The sequence below is a fragment of the Mobula hypostoma genome, chromosome 12, assembly GCF_963921235.1.
Source record: "Mobula hypostoma chromosome 12, sMobHyp1.1, whole genome shotgun sequence".
NCBI lineage: Eukaryota > Metazoa > Chordata > Chondrichthyes > Myliobatiformes > Myliobatidae > Mobula > Mobula hypostoma.
This window is the reverse complement of record NC_086108.1, coordinates 100,559,347-100,578,396: the sequence shown is the minus strand read 5'-3', so window position 1 is coordinate 100,578,396 and position 19,050 is coordinate 100,559,347. Positions and strand designations below refer to the sequence as shown.

General features: G+C 40.9%; 1 protein-coding gene across 1 annotated transcript in view; it reads left to right on the top strand.

Moving 5' to 3' along the window:
• The window catches only part of LOC134355034 (heparan sulfate 2-O-sulfotransferase 1), a 168,906-nt gene extending 161,507 nt beyond the window's left edge, over positions 1-7,399 (top strand). Inside the window, exons 6-7 of the mRNA XM_063064702.1 lie at positions 1,446-1,603; positions 4,365-7,399. Coding sequence (XP_062920772.1) covers positions 1,446-1,603; positions 4,365-4,591 — 385 coding nt within the window. The 3' untranslated portion in view covers positions 4,592-7,399. The remainder of the gene's footprint in view (positions 1-1,445; positions 1,604-4,364) is intronic.
• The last annotated feature ends 11,651 nt before the right edge of the window (positions 7,400-19,050 follow it).

The following is a 19,050-nucleotide window of genomic DNA, read 5'->3' as shown; positions in this document are numbered from 1 at the left end:
TGAAGTGAGATGATTATTGTACGTAATATCTTGTATTGCCTCTTGAATGTGTTGAATTACCTGGAAAATATTGGGATTGAATGGAATCTGATATTTGTATATGCCTGGACGAGGTGTGGAGATGGCGTCATATAACAAACGAGTGTAGGCTTTTTTCTATGGAATTCGGGAGGTTTCTGGAAATTTCTGCAGCTAAGCGATTCAACGGACTGTGAGCTACCAGCGAGAGAGTGACTTGTCTTAAGTTAGTTGAAGAGCTCACTACAGCAGTGGGCGTTCCCAGTATTTCTCTGTGTCCAGAAGATTGTGATAATTTGCAGCACACAGTGCATATTGGATACGTGACTGTCACTTTGTATGATCCATACTCGGAATTCTAGAGTATTCTGTGGCGACCACTTTTTGTTAATCCATACATGGATTCGGGTGTGTTATGTGGTGACCATTTGTGTTAAAGAATATTCTGTGACCGTCACCTTGTGATATCCCTCCGTGGATTTTGAAACTTAGGCGTCACTTCGTTATCTCTGCGTGGGCTCTAGTATTCAAGTGATGACCACTCGACTTCTGGAATCTTCTGTGACTGTCACTCGTTAACCCTGTGTGGATCCAGCGTGTTATGTGACAATCACTTGTCCTCTGGAATTTTCCGTGATGGTCACCTTGTGTCATCTTAATGTGGATTTATGAACCCTTCCTCACAGACATCTGTGCCGGTTCCCGTGGATTCCGGAACCTTCTGGATTGCCATCCTAGGACTCTGTTTGAGTAAGACTTGGGAGGAACTGTTTCCAGACCGCCACAATTTGTGAGCTAAGATGCATTGCACGGTTAATTTTTGGTTAGGGGAGTAATTGTTTAATTGTCTATATTATGGGTAGATATTGGAAAATATATTTGTTTAACATTAAAATCTGTGTCTGTGGTCTATTGTTGCTGGCATGTAACATTTTGCTTCTGGCCAGGAATCTCCATACTTTTAATTTGGCCGGGTTTTGTGCAACTCCAAAGTACATTGGGATATAACTTGCATTTTTTTTTTGAAAACTGAGAAATTGCTGTTCTCATGGGATATATTCTCATAATAAACCTGCAGAATGTACTGACGCTTTTCCACTGACAGTGCTAAAGACTAGCTGACTGAGACCAGTACAGGTTATAGACTCCCTGATGATCAGTAGCATCATTTGGTAGAGTGTCAGTAAACCTGCCTGGTTTGAAGGTCCAAGGCTGCAAATAAAGCTTGTTATTTGCCTTGTTGAAAAGAGTGGCACCTGTGACCTAGTTCCTAAACACCTCTGTTTTTAATAAGATTGTAACCTAGTGACAGCAAAAGCATGAGATTAATTACCTGTCCTGTTCTAGCTGCAATTAAAGTGGGTGAGGATCTGCAGAAATCCTTCTGTCCGTAGTCTACAAGCAATCATTACTCTTTGTCATTGTAGGAATGTTGGAAGCAAATGGGCTTTGGAGCAAGCCAAATACAACCTTGTTAATGAGTATCTCCTCGTCGGAGTAACTGAGGAATTAGAAGACTTTATAATGCTCCTGGAGGCAGTCTTGCCACGCTTCTTTAGAGGAGCAACAGAATTGTACCGCACAGGTTAGTCAGAAAATGATTTTTGCATGGATGTGTACTGATCTGTTAATATAGAGAAATTCATATTTTAGTGTATATTTAAATACCCTGTTTTGGATAGCTTTAAAATCATCTGTTACACTCAATTTTCCTGGGTGGAAAACAAAAAATAGAAAATGCTAGAAAAACTCAGTTAATTTGTTTTCTCTTTCTCATTTCTGATAATCTTTGACCTGGAACATTAACTGTTTTTCTTTCTATAGATGATGTCTGAACTGAGTTTTTCTACCAATTTCTGATTTTGTTTTGGATTTCCAATGTTTATTTTTAAATTTTTCCCTTTAAATTCTGTCATGAAGAATAGATGCATTTTAAAAAGTGATGTGCAGTGGAAGTTGGAGCTATTGATAAGTAATATACTCCCATTTTATTTCTAGGGCAGGATTCTTGATATGTAGTTTAAACAGTTCTTATGTTGTACCAGAATAAGTTATAACTGAATCATAGTTATTAAGTGCAGAAACAAGACCTTTGGCCTAACTTACCTGTATCATGCTAAACCTTTCCTATCCATATACCAGTCCAAATGTCTTTTAAGAATTGTAACTGTACCTGCCTCTTATCACTTCCTCTGGCAACTTGTCCCATATATACCACAGCTTGTGTGAAAAGTTTGCTCCTCAAGTCACTTTTAAATTATTCCTCCTCTCACTTTAACCCTGTGCCCTCTAGCTCTATATTCACCTACCATGGGGGAAAACAGCTGTGGTCATCCACCTTATCCATGCCCCTCATGATTTTATATACACAAAATCATACTAAGGTCATACCTCAGTTGTCCTTCTTGCAGGAAAAAATTAGCTCCAGCCTATCCAGTGTTTCCTTCTAACGCAAACCAGAGTGATGAAGAAGCCATTTGGCCGGTTTATCTTCATTGAGTATAGGAGAGTGCTATATCACGTTCCAAATTTACAAGTCTTGGTGAAACCACATTAGGTTAGTGTCCACAGTTTTGGCTGGCCAGCAATAGGAAGGATGCCATTAAGCTGGAAAGGGTGCAGAAAAGATTCACAAGGATGTTACCAGGACTAGAGGGCTAGAGAAATAAGGAGACACTTGATAGGCTGGAGCTTTGTTTCCCTGAAGAGCAGGAGACTGAAGAGGGACCGTAAGGGTTTATAATTTCACGAGGAACATGTATGTGGTAGATGGTAAATGCTTTTTTTCTTGGGGTAAGGCATTGTAAAACTAAATGACATAGGTCTAAGATGAGAGAGGAAAGATTTAAAAGCAACTCTATGGACAACATTTTTCACCCAGAGGATGGTGCGTATAAGGAATGAGCTGCCAAAAGTTTGTTGTAGAGGCAGGTGCAAAAACTGAATGGAAAAGATTTAGAGAGATGTGGACCAAATAGCAAATGGAACTAACTCATAGACATCTTGGTCAGCATGGACAATTTAGGTCAAAGGGCCTATTTTTTTTCTCTATGTGAAGCTTTCTAGTCCTGGCAACATTCCTGTCAAACTTTTCTACACCTCTAGTTTAATTACGTCCTTCCTATGGTATGTCAGCCAGAACAACACAATGTTCCAAGAACAATCACACCAGCGTCTTTTACAGCAGTAACATCACTTCCCACTCTTGTCCTCGATGGCCCGTCCATTGGGCAAGTATAAAATATGCCCGTTTCACTGCCTTGCCTACCTATGTCACCACTTTCAGAGAGCTATGTAATTTGTATACCCTATGTTCTGCAACATTTCCTGGGCCCTGACATTCACTGTATATATCCTGCCCTGGAGATTGGTGGGGAGGGGGCGAATGTCCTCCCTCTAGGCACATCCCTGCAAGCAGCCTAGGAGCTACACCTGCCCATACACCTCCTCCCTTACTTCCATTCAGAGCCCCATGCAGTCCTTCCAGGTGAGGCAACACTTCACCTTCAAATCTGCTGGGGTCATTTATTGTGTCCAGTACTTCCAATGCAGCCTGCTCTATATTGGTGAGGCCCATCGTAAATTGGAGGAAAGTTTCATCAAGCACCTCTGCAGCATCCACCACAAGAGGAACATCTTGGTGGCGAAACATTTTAATCCCAATTCCTATTCCTGTTCTGATCAGTCTATCCATGGCCGCCTCTTGTGCTAAAATGAGGCCACCTTCAAGGTGGTGGAACAAAACCTTATATTCCGTCTGAGTACCTTCTAACCTGATGGTATGAGTATCAATTTCTCCTTTCGGTGAACAAATTCTCCTCTCCACTCCCCCTCCCTTCTATTTCCCATTCTGACCTTTTATTTCTCACCAGCATACAACTTCCCCCTTGGTCCCGTCCTCCTTCCTCTATGGTCCACTCTGCTATCCAATCACCCAGCTGGCTTCACCTTTCAACTAACCTCTTTCACTTCCCCCACCTTTTAATTCAGACATCTCCACGCACCCCGCCGTCCTGAAGAAGGGTCTCAGCCTGAAACATTGACCGTTTACTATTTTCTATGGATGCTGTTTGACCTGCTGAGTTTCTCCAGCATTTTGTGTGAATTGGTAATTAAAAATTCTAGTTATGTAGGAGTTGACCTGGCCATGCACTCAGCAATGCTGCTGCTTTGACCTGGTCACCTACTAGTCAATGCCTCTCTATTGACATGGCTCAATATTTATTGTGTGCTGTTTAACAAACCTTTTACAGTGTAACCTACAAAGTTGATCAATGTATTGCATATTGGAAAGTAATGGCTCTTACGTTGCCCTTTCCTTTTTTTTTTGCTTTCCCTTCATTCAGGAAAGAAATCTCATCTTAGAAAAACAGCAGAGAAGAAAATGCCTACTAAAGAAACCATAGCTAAACTACAGCTGTCTGAGATCTGGAAAATGGAAAATGAGTTCTATGAGTTTGCTCTGGAACAATTTCAGTTTATTAGAGCTCACGCAGTGAGAGAAAAAGATGGCGAACTTTACCTCCTTACCCAGAACTTTTTGTTTGAAAAAATCTATCCGAAAATAAATTGAACAGTTTTTACTCTAATAACCTGGAAAAACTGCATTGAGAAACAATTTTTGCTGACTCAGTTGTAATTTTGAAAAACTGCCCTTTGATTTCCCCCCTCCATAAGTCCAGAAAAGGAAACTGCAGTTTGTATCAAATCTGCTAAGAGACTCTTAAATCTGTAAAGGTTTAATGCCAAGAATTACATGAATCAATGGGAAAATGAGCAAGTAAAATCATTTACACAAACAGTATCCCAAATGTGTAGATGGCATTCTGTCATGATTACTAATCAAATTGTGGTATGTTTTAGGGATTCCTGTGTCTTGTAAACTTTTACCTGTAGAACTATTTTTACTAGGATGCTTTATAAAGTGTTTCAAAAGTAATGTAATTTCAGAGTAAGATAAACAATAGTGCTGTACATATTGCACATTTTTCTGTGGTTGGACCAAAAGTTACAAAAGGTTTTGAAGTATTTATTTTGCACCAGTTTTATTACAGGTGGTGGAATTGAAAACATCACATTCAACATGCTGTACATCCTTTTTGTTAGATACTTGTGTAAATTTGAATTTGTAGATTAAACTATTCCTCAGTTATTTGTATCAAGAAAAAATAATATTGCAAAAACCAAGTACAAATGTGCTATGGAAAATTGGCAGTTACTGGGAAGGCATTGTAGGTGTTTTTGTTTAGCACCTTTGGTTGCATGCACCTGCAGTTAAAAACTAAATGTGCTTCCCCAGTGGAGAATGTTTAAGAGCCTGGTTTGATTGAAATTACCTACAGTATTGTTAGGTTTTTATTGCTGTTTCCAACTCCAATTGAAAAAGTTATGTAGACTAGTGTATTACATTTCTAAATACATTTTAATTGCACTTTTTATCAGAAATAATGATTTGTCCTATAAACTTGCTATGTTTTCAGAGGGGGGGGCATTGTGCTGCTGAATTTCACAAAAACAAGATTCCTTATATTTAGCCTTGTAACTGCATGCTGCCATTTGAGTGTGGCCACCCCAATCCCTGTACACAGTGATCTGTGATAGAGAAACTCTCTTTTGTGCAGATACCTTCACTATATTTTGTTTCTATTGAAAACATTCTAGCCTCTAAGATTAGGAGACATTTTTAAAAAAAAACTGTTACAGCAAAAACTATTTATTAGACTCACTTGGCTGTATTTTGCAATGGGTGGTAAGACGTCAGTGGACAGAGGGTGAGATATTTACTCACAAAGCTCTGCTGTGATCCATCTTGTTATTCGTGGTTGGGGTCTCTATATTGGGGCAGCATGGTAGTGTAGTGGTTAGCACAATGCTTTACAGGCAGCCCAGGTTCAATTACTGCTGTGGTCTGTAAGGAGTTTGTATGTTCTCACTGTGACTGTGTGGGTTTCGTCTAGGTGCTCCAGTTTTCTCCCACAGTCCAAAGCTGTGCGGGTTGGTAGGTTAATTGGTTATTGTAAATTGTCCCGTGGTTAGGCCAGCACTAAAGTGATCAGGAAGGGCTGACTCCACTGTATCTCTATAAATATTTGCAGAATGGGCTCTTGGTAATGCTGTTTGACAGCAGTTTGCTATGATGAACCAGAAAACCATGTAGAATAGTGGCTACTCCAATGCAACTTTGGGGAAAACTAGCAGTAAATGACAAATGTGCCAGAATCTTCTAAAAGTATCATATTGCTAACATAACCATGACTGATCTTACATCAAGCCTGATAGTGGTGGGGGGAGGGAGGGAGGCAGAGCATTGGAAACAGTAACCATGACTATGCTCCTCCCCACCCCTGCAATATTTCAGTGAACTTGATAGTTCTGCTTCAGCTGGTATATTTTTGGCTATGTACCTGTAAGCCAGCAGAACGAAGACATAAAAATAGGTTTATTTCTGTAGCCTTATTTCAAGCTATCCATCCCATAATTTGGATGGGGCTTATAAACAAGGTTGACTTTAAAGATGTCAGATTAGTGATGGCTTCTACACCTCCTGCAAGACACCTGCTGTAAGAATGTCCTGCCCTTTAATGCAGGGAAAGCCTCTCAGATCTTTACCTAATCAGCACTATAAAATGTGAATTAAGGAAATGGCTTATCTGAAGGGTGAACATTCAATGTCCTTTCAAAGTTAGTGTGGGAGCAGGAAAATTGTATTTTCTGTGTTACCAAGACTGAACTTGATTTCTTTTCTAAATGCTGAGAAGACTCTCCTGTTCAATCAGATGCTGAACCTCAAAAACATCATTATATTATCTCTGTTATGATACTACTGATCTTTCAGCAGCTGTAATCCCTGCACACTTCCAGGAATATGGAACAGTGGGGGGTATTCAGAATTAACCACTACTAAATAAGTCTCAAATTTTACACACGCCTGGTCTGAGGTTCTCAATATTTGGTGTTAGAACTTTAAGCTTTTAGATGTTTGCTGTATATTTAGAGGTGGAGTTAAACTTATGTACCAGTGTCTGATTGGTGTTATTCCCAGCATTGTGCCCAACTTGCAAAGAGCATAGTGTTGGAACTGAAGGCATGAATAAACAAGGTATGGAATGTAAATACTGGGAAAATATGGATTGTGTTCTATATAACTGTTTAAAACACAAGCAGCAGAATAGTGCCTTCCTCATCACAATCCATGGTGTAAAAAGTGTACATTTTTACTTCATTTGAGTATCATAAACAATACCAATGTCTGGACATTTTGTGTAGAATTATTTAGAGGTAATCGTTATGTTTTCTCCTTGGTAAGGCTTTTTGGTTGTAGCTTTTCAGTTTTTCTGAAGCAAATGCTCTAATAAATAAACCCATCTGAAATATTTGTGTTGTATTTTATTTTATGTGCACTTGTTGCAAGTAACTCTACAGCTTCTGAAGAGCTCCTAAAGGGGTTTCTGAGTAATATTTACTGCACTTTTTGTTTTGAAAATATTATCACAAATATTTTACTAAACAAATGCTGATGGAATTCAACAGGTCAAACAGTGACATTTTGTGTTATAACACTGCATCAGGATTGAGAGTTTAGAGGAAAGCTGGTCAGTTTAAAGAGTAGAATGACGGGGACAGGTCACGATGATGTCTCTACATTTATGAGGAAAAGAAACTACAAATCACACCCATATGACAAGTAAAAATGCTGATTATTTTAAACAGCTATTGGAATCTCAAAAAGAGTAAAACTTTTGGTAATAATGTCACAGAGTAAAAAGGTTCAGGAAGCAAGTTATTTAGTAGCAGAATTTATTAGCCAGGAAAGTCACACAGTTGATAAGAACCAGTTAATACCACTGTGTAAAATTATAGTGGGTAAAATGCCAGGACAAGATGCAGTATGAGAAATTGAAAAGGTTTCACACTCATACAATACAATAAGTTGACATACTGATGACATGTCATTTGATGCTGAAGAGGTTGTGTGTGATAAACCAAAAAACAACAGCTTTCTCTATCTAGGTTGATGAGTCTACTTATTTCACCAATACATTTCATGTTGTAGCATTTGCAAGATATACAAATGATGGTGAAATTAATTTTTTTTGTTGCAAAGAGCTGTCTGGATCAAGCAAAGGCCAAGACCTAGCTAATGTTTTGTCTTCATATCTGGAAACAGAAGCCCTTTCTTGGTGGAACTGTTCTGGCATCTGTATGCATGGTGCCCCATCAATGGTTGGCTCCATGAAAGATTTTGTTTCTCTTGGGGGTGGGGGGGGGGGAGAGGAGGAGAAAATCCTGACATTGTCTAAACACAGTTTTCTTCACAGAGAGGTACTGATGTCAAAAACTCTACGATGAAATGTAGAAAGTTCTGGATGATGCTACAAAAAATGGATGACTTTACTAAACAAGTCCAGTCAACTTGAGAATTTTTTTTTAAACTGAAAACCTGGGCAAAGAACACCAATCTCCTGTTACATAGAGAAATCCAGTGGCTTAGCAGAGGAAAAGTTCTCAACAGGGTGTTTGAGCTGGAAAGTGAATTGCAGTACTTTTAAGAAAATAGTAGGCTAGATTTTGCTGAGTGCTTTGAAGATGAAGAATGGCTGGAGAAACTTTTCATCATATGAACCGATTGATGAAGTCTCTGCAAGGGCCTGGAGAAAATGTTTTGACTTCAAGTGACAAGATTCTTGGATTTAAAAGGAAACTGAATTTTTGGAGGAAAAAAAAATCACATTGCAAAAGGAAATCCTGAAACACTTCCAATGCTGTATGGGCTTGAGAGTGATGAAGGATATCAAAAAGTCTCAAGTCTTATTGAAAACCACCTGGAAGAACTGCAGAACAAAATTGAGTAGTATTTTTCCTCCCTTTCAGCAAAAGTATTGACTAGGTGAGAAACCCTTTCTCTGAATCTTTTGCTCAGTCTGAGAACTTGACTTTGAGAGAAGAGGAAGGACTTTGTGAGCTGCAGTTTGATCGTGCACTGAAAATGAGATTTACTGACCTGCCCTGAGATAAATTCCGGATTTCTGTGAAAGAAGAGTCTCTTGCCATTCATAGGAAAGCAATAAATATTTTGCTGCAGTTTTCAGCTTCTTACATGTGTAAACAAGCTTTTTCTTGATTAGCAATGTTCAAGAGCAAGAACAGAAATTGTCTCTTTTCATTTGAAGGTGAAACCAGTGTTTGCTTATCACAAGTTCACACAGAATTGAGTATTTGTGCAGCAAAAAAACAAGCAGAAGTTTCATACACTAGGCCTATATTTGAGCCTGATCAAATCACTTGGTAAGAAAATGTTTTTTCAAAGTCTTATATAAAATTGCAACTTAGGCTATATTTTTATTCATATTGCTTTGGCTTAATGGTTTTTAGTAACTTCACTATTCAACATTGTCAATAAATTTTCATGTTGTAAATGGCATTAACTAAAACTAATTTACAACCTTTAAATTTAAATCTACTGAGCCTATCTTTAAAAAAATTAAATTCCATTTTTGGCTTACACCAGTTAAATTTATGAAAGGGAAAGAAAGATTAATTTCAAGAAAGGTAAGATAAGCTTAACTACCTGTTTTTTTTTCCCAAGACAGGTTGGCTAAAAATTTGTTCTCTATTCAAAAGACCATTGACAATTATTCCAGGATTATTATAGCTACAACTTACTGATCACGATAACATACTGTGAGCTGTAGATATGATAATTTTTATGCAGGGGTTCCTCCAGGGCTAAAAGGTTGAGAAAGGCTGCCCTAACCCATACACCTTTGGAATGTGGGAGGAATCTTGTGCACCCAGAGGAAGCCCAAACTGTCATGTGATAAACATATAAACTGCTTACAGACTGCAATGGGAATTGAACCCTGATCACTGGTGCCATAAGCATTGCATTAACCACTATGCTACCATGCCACTCCAGGGGTTAGCAGGAATTGGTAAATTGGATAGGAAAGGTTTAGAGCAGTGTTGTCCAAGTAAGTCCATGTGAGAGGAATAAATATGAAGATCACCCTGAGAAGCAAAAATGTCACCCCTAAATCTTCCATCCACCAGCAGCTTGTATCCTTCAACTTTTCTCCTCTGCCACCTCCTTTTCAACAACACATGCTTCCCCTCACTGGTCTGGCATCTCAAACCTCCCAAAGTTCTCGGCCCAATTCTTTCTCCAGCAGTCCCAAATTCCTTTGTGCCATCTGATATTTCATAAGGACTCAGCTTTAACTGCCTTGATTGCAGATACAATAAGAAGTCTGTGGACCCTTTGCAATTACCTGGTTTTCTGCATAAATTACTCATAAAATGTGGTCTGGGTCACAATTATAGACAAACACAATCTGCCTCAACTAATAACACACACTCAATTGTACTACTTCTTATCATTACTGAGTACACTGTTTAAACAATCACAGCCTAGGTTCAAAAGAGTATGTAAACCTCTGGGGTAATGCCTACTACAAAAGCTATTTGGAGCCATTTGTTCCAATCAGTAAATTGAGATTGGAGGTGTGAGTTGTAGAGGTGCCCAGCCCTTTAACCTGTGTTGTATATCTTTTTTACTGACAGCCTGCATTTCTCAAGGAAGATCTCTATGTAGACCATGACTCAATCAAAACAACTTTCAGAGGACCTTAGAAGAAATGTAGAGATGCTTGAAGCTGGAAAAGGCTTTTTTTTTTTAAAAAAAAAGCATTTCTAAAGACCTGAGTGTTCATCAGTCCACAGAAAGAGAAATTGTCCCTTGGAGTGGGCATCCAGCAAAGATCACACCGAGAACACAATGTGCAATACTAAAAGAGGTGCAAAAGAACCCAAGGGTAACATCAAAAGAATTGCAGAAATCTGTAGAACTTGCTAAGTATCTGTTCATGGGTCCACTATAAGTACTAAACAAGAATGGTGTTCATGGAAGGACACCACAGAGGAAATGACTGCTCTCCCAAAAAAAACACATCGTTGCACATCTCAAGTTTGCAAAGGCCACCTGGATGTTCCACAATGTTTCTGGGACAATATTCTGTGGGCAGGGAAAAAAAAAGTTGAACTTTTTGGCAGAAATGCACTTTGTTGTGTTTGGAGGAAAAAGGGTACTACACACCAACAAGACTTCATCCCAACTGTGAAGCAAGGTGGAAGAAGCATCACGGTTTGGGGCTGCTGAGGGGTCTGGACAGCTTGCAATCATTGAGGGAACAATGAATTCAAGATTGTATCAAGACATTTTACAGGAGAGTTTCAGGGTAGCTGTCAATCAGCTGAAGAAGTTGGATGGTGCCACAAAGCAATGATCCAATACATAAAAGTAAATCAACAGCAGAATGGTTTAAAGAGAAGCAAATTCATGTTTTGAAATGGCCAAGTCAGAGTCCAGATGTTAACCCGATTGAGATATTGTGACATGACCTGAAGAGGGTTGTTCATGCAAGGTATCCCAGAAATATTAATGAACTGAAACAGTTCTGTATGGAGGAATGGTCTAAGATTCCTTCAAGCCGATGGGTAGGACAGATCAACAGTTAATGGAAACATTTGGTTGAAGTTATTGCTGTACAAGGGGGTCACACCAGTTACTGAAAACAAAGATTCACATACTTTTTCTAACAAATACATGTAACATTGGATAATGTTTCTCAATAAATAAGTATAATGCTTTTTGTGTTCATTATTTAAGTGGGTTCTCTATCCAGTTTTTGGAGTTATGTGAAGATTTTAGGTCATGTTTATGCAGAAATAGAGAAAATTCTAAAGGGTTCAGACTTTCTAGCACAGTTGTACATTCACTTTAACCTGAACAGGTACCTTCCTTTCCATACTGTCCAAGATTACCATTGAAATTCTCACTCCAATTTCCACATCTGTCTTTGGTCTTCATCACTGTCAAGCTAAGGCTAAACAAAAAATTAGAGTAATAATGCCTCATTTCCCATCTGGGCAGTCTGCAACCTGGAGGCATAAATATTGAATTTTTCAGCTTCTGGTAACTGCTCCCCCACTCAACCGTCCCACTTCTCTTTTCTCTTTCCTCCTGTTCAATCTGACCCCCATCACCATTTCTTCCCTTCCCCACCTCCCTCCCTTTATTCCATCCACTATCTTCTTTTCCTACCAGATTCAAGAGGTCTAGAATGATCCCTGCAGAAAGCAGGGTGTAGGGGAGGGGGATTCAGTGGTACAATCTCTTTAGAGATGGCAGAGCTTGAAGAATGATGTGTTGGAAATGGATGCTGGTGGGGTGGTAGGTAAGGATAAGAGGAACTCTATCACTGTTAAGGTGACAGGGATATGGCATGAGCATAGAAGTCCAGGTTATTATTTAAGAGCTTTGTAATAGCAGTAGTATAAGTGTTACATAATATATAGTAAATTTGAGGCTTGGAGGATCCGAGGACTGGGTTACAGAGATAAAACAGCAGTGATGCAAGTCATTAAGAATCGTCAGAAAAGTCCTGAAAATTGATATTTCCGTTCGCTATCAGGAGGCAGCCAAAGAAAGCATACAGTCTATATTTGCATCATCTTTTTTCCAAGATGTATTCACTGCTGCAGCTGGAAAAGGTATCCTTTGAAAATGTGCAAAATCAGCACCCATTACACCAGCTTAATTGGAAAGATTCAGAAATAAAGCTGCATGAGGGACGTGCTTGGATTTGGGAATTACATGCTTAAGGATCAGGGAGATTTAAGATCAGAGGAGCTGAGAATGTTTTTTTTCCTGGAAGTGTGTAAGTTTGTAGTGTTGAAAGTGAAGGCTGCACCATCCAGGCCATGCTGGTCTTGCTGCTGCATTCAGGAAGTAATTACCCTACCACCATCAGGCTCGAGAACCAGTGTGGAAACTTCACTCACCCCAACACTGAACTTATTCCAGAACCTATGGATTTATTTTCATGGACTCTACAACTCATGTTCTCAGTAGTTATTTTTGTGTATTGGCACAGTTTGTCTTGTGCTGTTTTTTGTTAGGTTTGTGTGTGTAGTTTTTCACTGATTCTATTGTATTTCTTTGTTGTACTGTGAATGCCTGCAATAAAATGAATCTACTAAAGTGATGGACATAAACTTTGATAATAAACTTACTTTGAAGAAGGAAACATTTGTAATGTTTGCCGTGCAAGAGACTGCAGATGCTGGAATCCAGAGCAATACAAAATGCTGTTGGAACTTCGGTAAGGCAACATCAATCGACGGATATGCACTTTCAATATTTCTGGTGGAGATACTTCACCTGGAGTGAAATATAGAGTGGAAAAGGTGGAGCAAGAGCTGGTAGGCAATAGGTGGATACAGATGAGGGGGTGATAGGCAGAGGAGGGATGCAGAGTGTAGGAACAGCATCAGAAGCTGGGAGGTGATATTGCAAAGTGAAGAAGAACAGAAGATGATAGACCACAAGACATAGGAGCAGAATTAGGCCATTTGGCCCATTGAGTATGCTCCGCCATTCAATCATGGCTGATCTTATTTTGCTCCTTCTCAGCCTCACTGCCCGGCCTTCTCCCAGTAGCCTTTCATGTTGTCAAGAACCTATCAATCTCCAGCTCAAGTACACCCAACATCCTGACCTCCACAGCTGCCATGGTAACAAATTCCACAATTATCAACCACGAGAGTTTACATGCATCATTGCTGTCGTAGTTTATGTTCCACCGGATGCTAATGCTACAGTAGCCATGAAACACCTCAGTGTCACTATTAGCAAGCTGCAGACATTGCATCCAGATGGAGCCTTTATTGTCGCTGGGGGCTTTAATCATTGTAACCTATGTACCGTGCTTCCAAGATTTTACCAAAATGTATCATGCACCATAAGAGGAAATAAAACCTTGGATCATGTCTACACAAATGTGGCTGATGCTTACAAAGCCACTACCCTCCCCCACCTGGCTTACAGCTCAGCCAGGGCCAACCTGAGGAGGGGAATCTCTCAGGCTAAGCACATATACAGCCAGAATCGAGGAGCATTTCAACTCTTCGGACCCCCGGTGCATGTGGCACGGCATACAGGTTGTTACAGACTTCAAACCACCTAGTACTGTGCCCCCTTCCAGCTCTGCTTCCCTCCCTGATGAGCTCAATTACTTCTACGCTTGTTTTGACCGACAGAACAAGGAGGTCACCCTCAAAGCGGATCTCCCACCTGGTGAACTGCCTATCTCACTTTCCACCTCTGATGTTTGCGCCACCCTGAGCAGGGTGAATGTACGGAAGGCAGCTGGTCCGGATGGAATACCTGGCCGTGTGCTCAGAGTCTGTGCAGGGCAATTGGCCGGGGTCTTCACGGACATTTTTAATCTGTCGCTGGCCCAGGCAGTTGTCCCCACAAGCTTCAAGATTACCACCATTGTGCCAGTGCCGAAGCATTCCACTGCCACGGGCCTGAATGACTTCCGCCCAGTTGCGCTCACCCACATCATTGCAAAGTGCTTTGAGAGACTGGTTCTATCACATCTGAAATCCTGTCTGCCCACCACCCTGGACCCCCATCAATTTGCCTATCGCACCAACAGGTCAACAGAGGACGCCATCTCCACGGCACTTCACTCTGCCCTGACCCACCTGGACAGCTCCAACTCTTATGTCAGAATGCAGTTCATTGACTTTAGTTCGGCATTCAATACTGTGATCCCCTCCAAGCTGATCGCCACACTTCGCCAGCTTGGTATTAGCTCATCCCTCTGCAATTGGACCTTGGACTTTCTGACTAACAGACCCCAATCAGTTAAGTTAGACAACTTCTCCTCCTGCACTCTCACCCTGAACACCGACGTGCCTCAAAGCTGTGTGCTGAGCCCTCTTCTGTACTCCCTTTTCACCTATGACTGCGTTCCTGTACATGGTTTTAACTCCATAATGAAGTTCGCAGATGACACCACAGTCGTTGGCCTGATCAGAGGGGATGACGAGACGGCCTACAGGGATGAGGTCCAGCACCTGGCCACATGGTGTGCCGACAACAACCTGGCCCTTAACACCCAGAAGACCAAGGAGATAGTTGTGGACTTCAGGCATGATAGAAGGCACATTCATGTCCCCATCGACATCAACAGAGCTGTAGTGGAGCATGTATCAAGCTTCAAATTCCTTGGTGTCCACATTTCCAAGGATCTCACCTGGTCCCTGAACTACTCCATCCTGATCAAAAAGGCACAATAGTGCCTTTATTTCCTGCAGAGCATCAAGAAAACTCACCTCTGTCCCAGGATACTGATGGACTTTTACTGCTGTACCGTTGAGAGCATACTCACCAACTACATCTCGGTGTGGAATGGCAATTGTCCCATATTGGACCACAAAGCACTCCAGCGTGTGGTGAAAAATGCCCAGCGGATTATCAGAACCAACTGCCCACCATTGAAAACATCTACCATAAACACTGCCTGGGCAGAGCGAAAAGCATTATCAAGGATGCGTCTTACCCTAACCATGGACTTTTTACTCTCCTCCCATCTGGTAGGCGCTACAGGAGCCTCTGCTCCCACACCAGCAGGCACAGGAAGCGCGTCCTCCCTGAGGCTGTGACCCTGCTGAACCTCACGTCACAGCACTAAGCAGTATTGCACCCATATTGTACTGTATCAGTACTTTTATACTTGTGTGCTGTAGCACTTTCTATTCTCAGTTATTTTGTAAATAACACTATTCTTTGCATTTCTGGTTAGATGCTAACTGTTTTTCATTGGCTTTGTATCTGTACTTGGCGCAATGACAATAAAATTGAATCTAATCTAATCTAAATTCACCACCCACTGGCTGAAGAAATTTCTCTGTTTTAAATGGATGGCCCTCTATCCTGAGGCTGTGACCCCTTGTCCTAGACTCCCCACCATGGGAAACATACTTTCTACATCTACTCTGTCTAGGCCTTTCAACATTCGAAAGGTTTCAGTGAGATCCAACCCCACCCAATCCTTCTGAATTCCAGCGAGTACAGGCCCAGAGCTATTAAACATTCCTCATATACTAACCCGTTCATTCCTGGAATCATCCTTGTGAACCTCCTCTGAATGTTCTCCAATGCCAGCACATCTTTTCTTAGATGAGGAGCCTAAAACTGTTCACAATACTCAAGGCGACGCTTCACCAGTGCCGCAGCATCTCATCCCTGCTCTTATATTCTAGACCTCTTGAGATGAATGCTAACATTGCATATGCCTTCCTCATCATCAGCTCTACCTGCAAGGATGTTCTGCACAAGGACTTCCAAGTCCTTTTGTATCTCAGATTTTTGGATTTTCTCCCAGATTAGAAAATTGTCTGCACATTTATTTCTTCTAACAAACTGCATGACACTTCGCCACTTTCTTGCCCATTCTACTGATCTGTCTGTCCTCTGCAGCCTACCTGTTTCCTTGACACAACCTACCCCTCCAATAATCCTTGTACCATCTGAAAACTTGGCAGCAAAGCCATCTAGTCCATCATCCAAATCATTGCTATACAGCATAGAAAGCAGCGGTCCCAACATCGACCCCTGTGGAACACCACTAGTCACTGGCAACCAACCAGAAAAGGATCTTTCTATTCCCACTCACAGTTTCCTACCAGCCAATGCTCTAACCATGTTAGTAACTTTCCTGTAATACCATGGGCTCTTAGTAAGCAGCCTCATGTGTGGCACCTTGTCAAAGGCCATCTGAAAGTCCAAATATACACCATCCGCTTCATCCCCTTTATCTATCCTACTTGTAGCCTTCTCACAGAATTCCAACAGGTTCATCAGGCAAGATTTTCCCTTAAGGAAACCATGCTGACTTTGTGCTATCATGTCCTGTGTCAGCAAATACTCCATCACCTCATCCTTAACAATTGACTCCAACATCTTCCCAACCACTGAGGTCAGGCTAACTGGTCTATAATTTCCTTTTTTGCTGTCGTCCTCCTTTCTTAAAGCATGGGGTGACATGTGCAATTTTCTGCTTCTCTTGCAATGGTTTTTGAAAGATCATTACTTTTTCGGAATCCTAGGGCACAGGTCATCAGGTCCAGGTGACTTATGTAACTTTAGGTCTTCCAGCTTTTTGTGCACTTCCTTCCTTGTAATAGTAACTGCACGAACTTCTCTTCCCTCGCACCCTTCAGCATCTGGTACACTGATGGTGTCTTCTGCAGTGAAGACATGCAAAATATTAATTTAGTTCGTCTGCCATTTCCTTGGCCCCTATTATTTCTTCTCTGGCCTCATTTTCTAGTGGAACTATATCCACTCTCATCTCTCTTTTATTCTTTACTTACTTGAAAAAGCTTTTACTATCCACTTTGATATTGCTTGCTACTTTGCTTTCATATTTCATCTTCTCCCTCCTAATGATTCTTTTAGTTGCTCTCTGTAGTTTTTTAAAAGCTTCCCAATTCTGTCTTACCACTAACTTTTTCTTTGTTGTATGCCCTCTCTTTTGCTTTTACATTAGCTTCGACTTCCCTTGTCAGCCAGGACAGTACTATTTTGCCATTTGAGTATTTCTTTGCTTTGGAATACATCTATCCTGTACTTTCCTCATTTTCCCAGAAACTCTTGCCATTGCTGCTCTACTGTTATCCCTGCCAGCATCTCCTTCCAGTTTACTTTGACCAACTCCTCTCTCATACCACTGTAATTTCCTTTACTGCACTGAAATACTGCTACATCAGAGTTTACTTTCTCCCTATCAAATTTCAAGTTGAATTCAATCATATTGTGATCACTGTCCTCTAAGGGTTCTTTTACTTTAAGCTCCCTATCACCTCCAGTTCATTACACAACACCCAAGCCAGTATAGCTGATCCCTTAGTAGGCTCAATGCCAAACTGCTCTAAAAAGCCATCTTGAAGGTGTAAGGGGTTTCTTTTTTTTATATGTCACTGCGTAGTCTAATTAAAATGGCTTCTTTGTTATGTTATAATTGAAAGGGCTTCTTTGTTATGTTAACTGCTGAGAAAGTCCTTCCCGCTAGTAGTTTGTTGAATCACATTACTGCTAAGATGTTATGAACCAATTGCGGTAGTTATGTTTTTGGTGTATTTGTAAGATATTGTAATCACGGGGTTTTGGGGCAGAAGGCGGGAGAGAGAGACAGAGGATGGACCAGGTGCTGTGAGTCTGCTAACGGGGGTCGGATCCCGAGCGGGGCGTTCGGCGAGGAGAGGAGATGGAGATGGACTCATGTGGAGCGCCTGGTCGACCACCGTTGTTGGTCCCAGGTGGCCGGTCGAGGTGGTCCAAGGGGTCGCAGGGTGAAGAAGGGTCCTGAGCTCCAACTGTATGTACATGAAGAGATTGAACTTTAATAAGTGTGGGACCTTTTATTTTCCTTTTATATTTTATTCTCTATCAATTATATAGTTCCAGTAATATCTATAAACTGTAAATCATTTAATTGCATCTGGTGTATTGTGTGTTATTTGGGCGGGGTGGGGTACATCACACAGCATCCACACAAACGAATTCCCCAGTTTGGCAGGGCCGAGGGCTACTTCCCTAGACGACAGCGAGCCGCACGGCCCTGAGGCTGGCCGGGGGGCTACAAAGGCTTTCAGCAAAGTCACTCTCTTGAGATCAATTACCGACCTGATTTCACCAATAGGCCTACATGTTGAATTCTCCCATGACTGTCTTAACATTGCCCTTTTGACATGCCTTTTCTATTTTCTCTTGTAATCTGTGGTCCACATTCCAGCTACTGTTGGGTGGCTTGTACATTACTCCGATCAGGGTCCTTTTACCATTGCAGTTTCTTAACTCAACCCGCAAAGATTGTATAAATTTGCTAGAAACTTAGGTGATGTACCAAATCTCCTCAAGCAACTACTGAATTATAGCTGCTGGCATGACTTCTTTGTAATTGCATCAATATGTTATACCTGACATAAGAATAAAGACAACAGCCTTTTGTATTGAAACAACAGCAAAAAGAACAGTCTGTTCATGTGGATAATGCAAATCCTCTTAAATGTCTAATTATTAACCACGCTAATTTCTTGCTGAAGTAGGCATTTAAAGATATAGTTGCAGGTTAGGTTGGTTTTGATATTTCTAAATTTAATTACAGGAATGTTACCAGG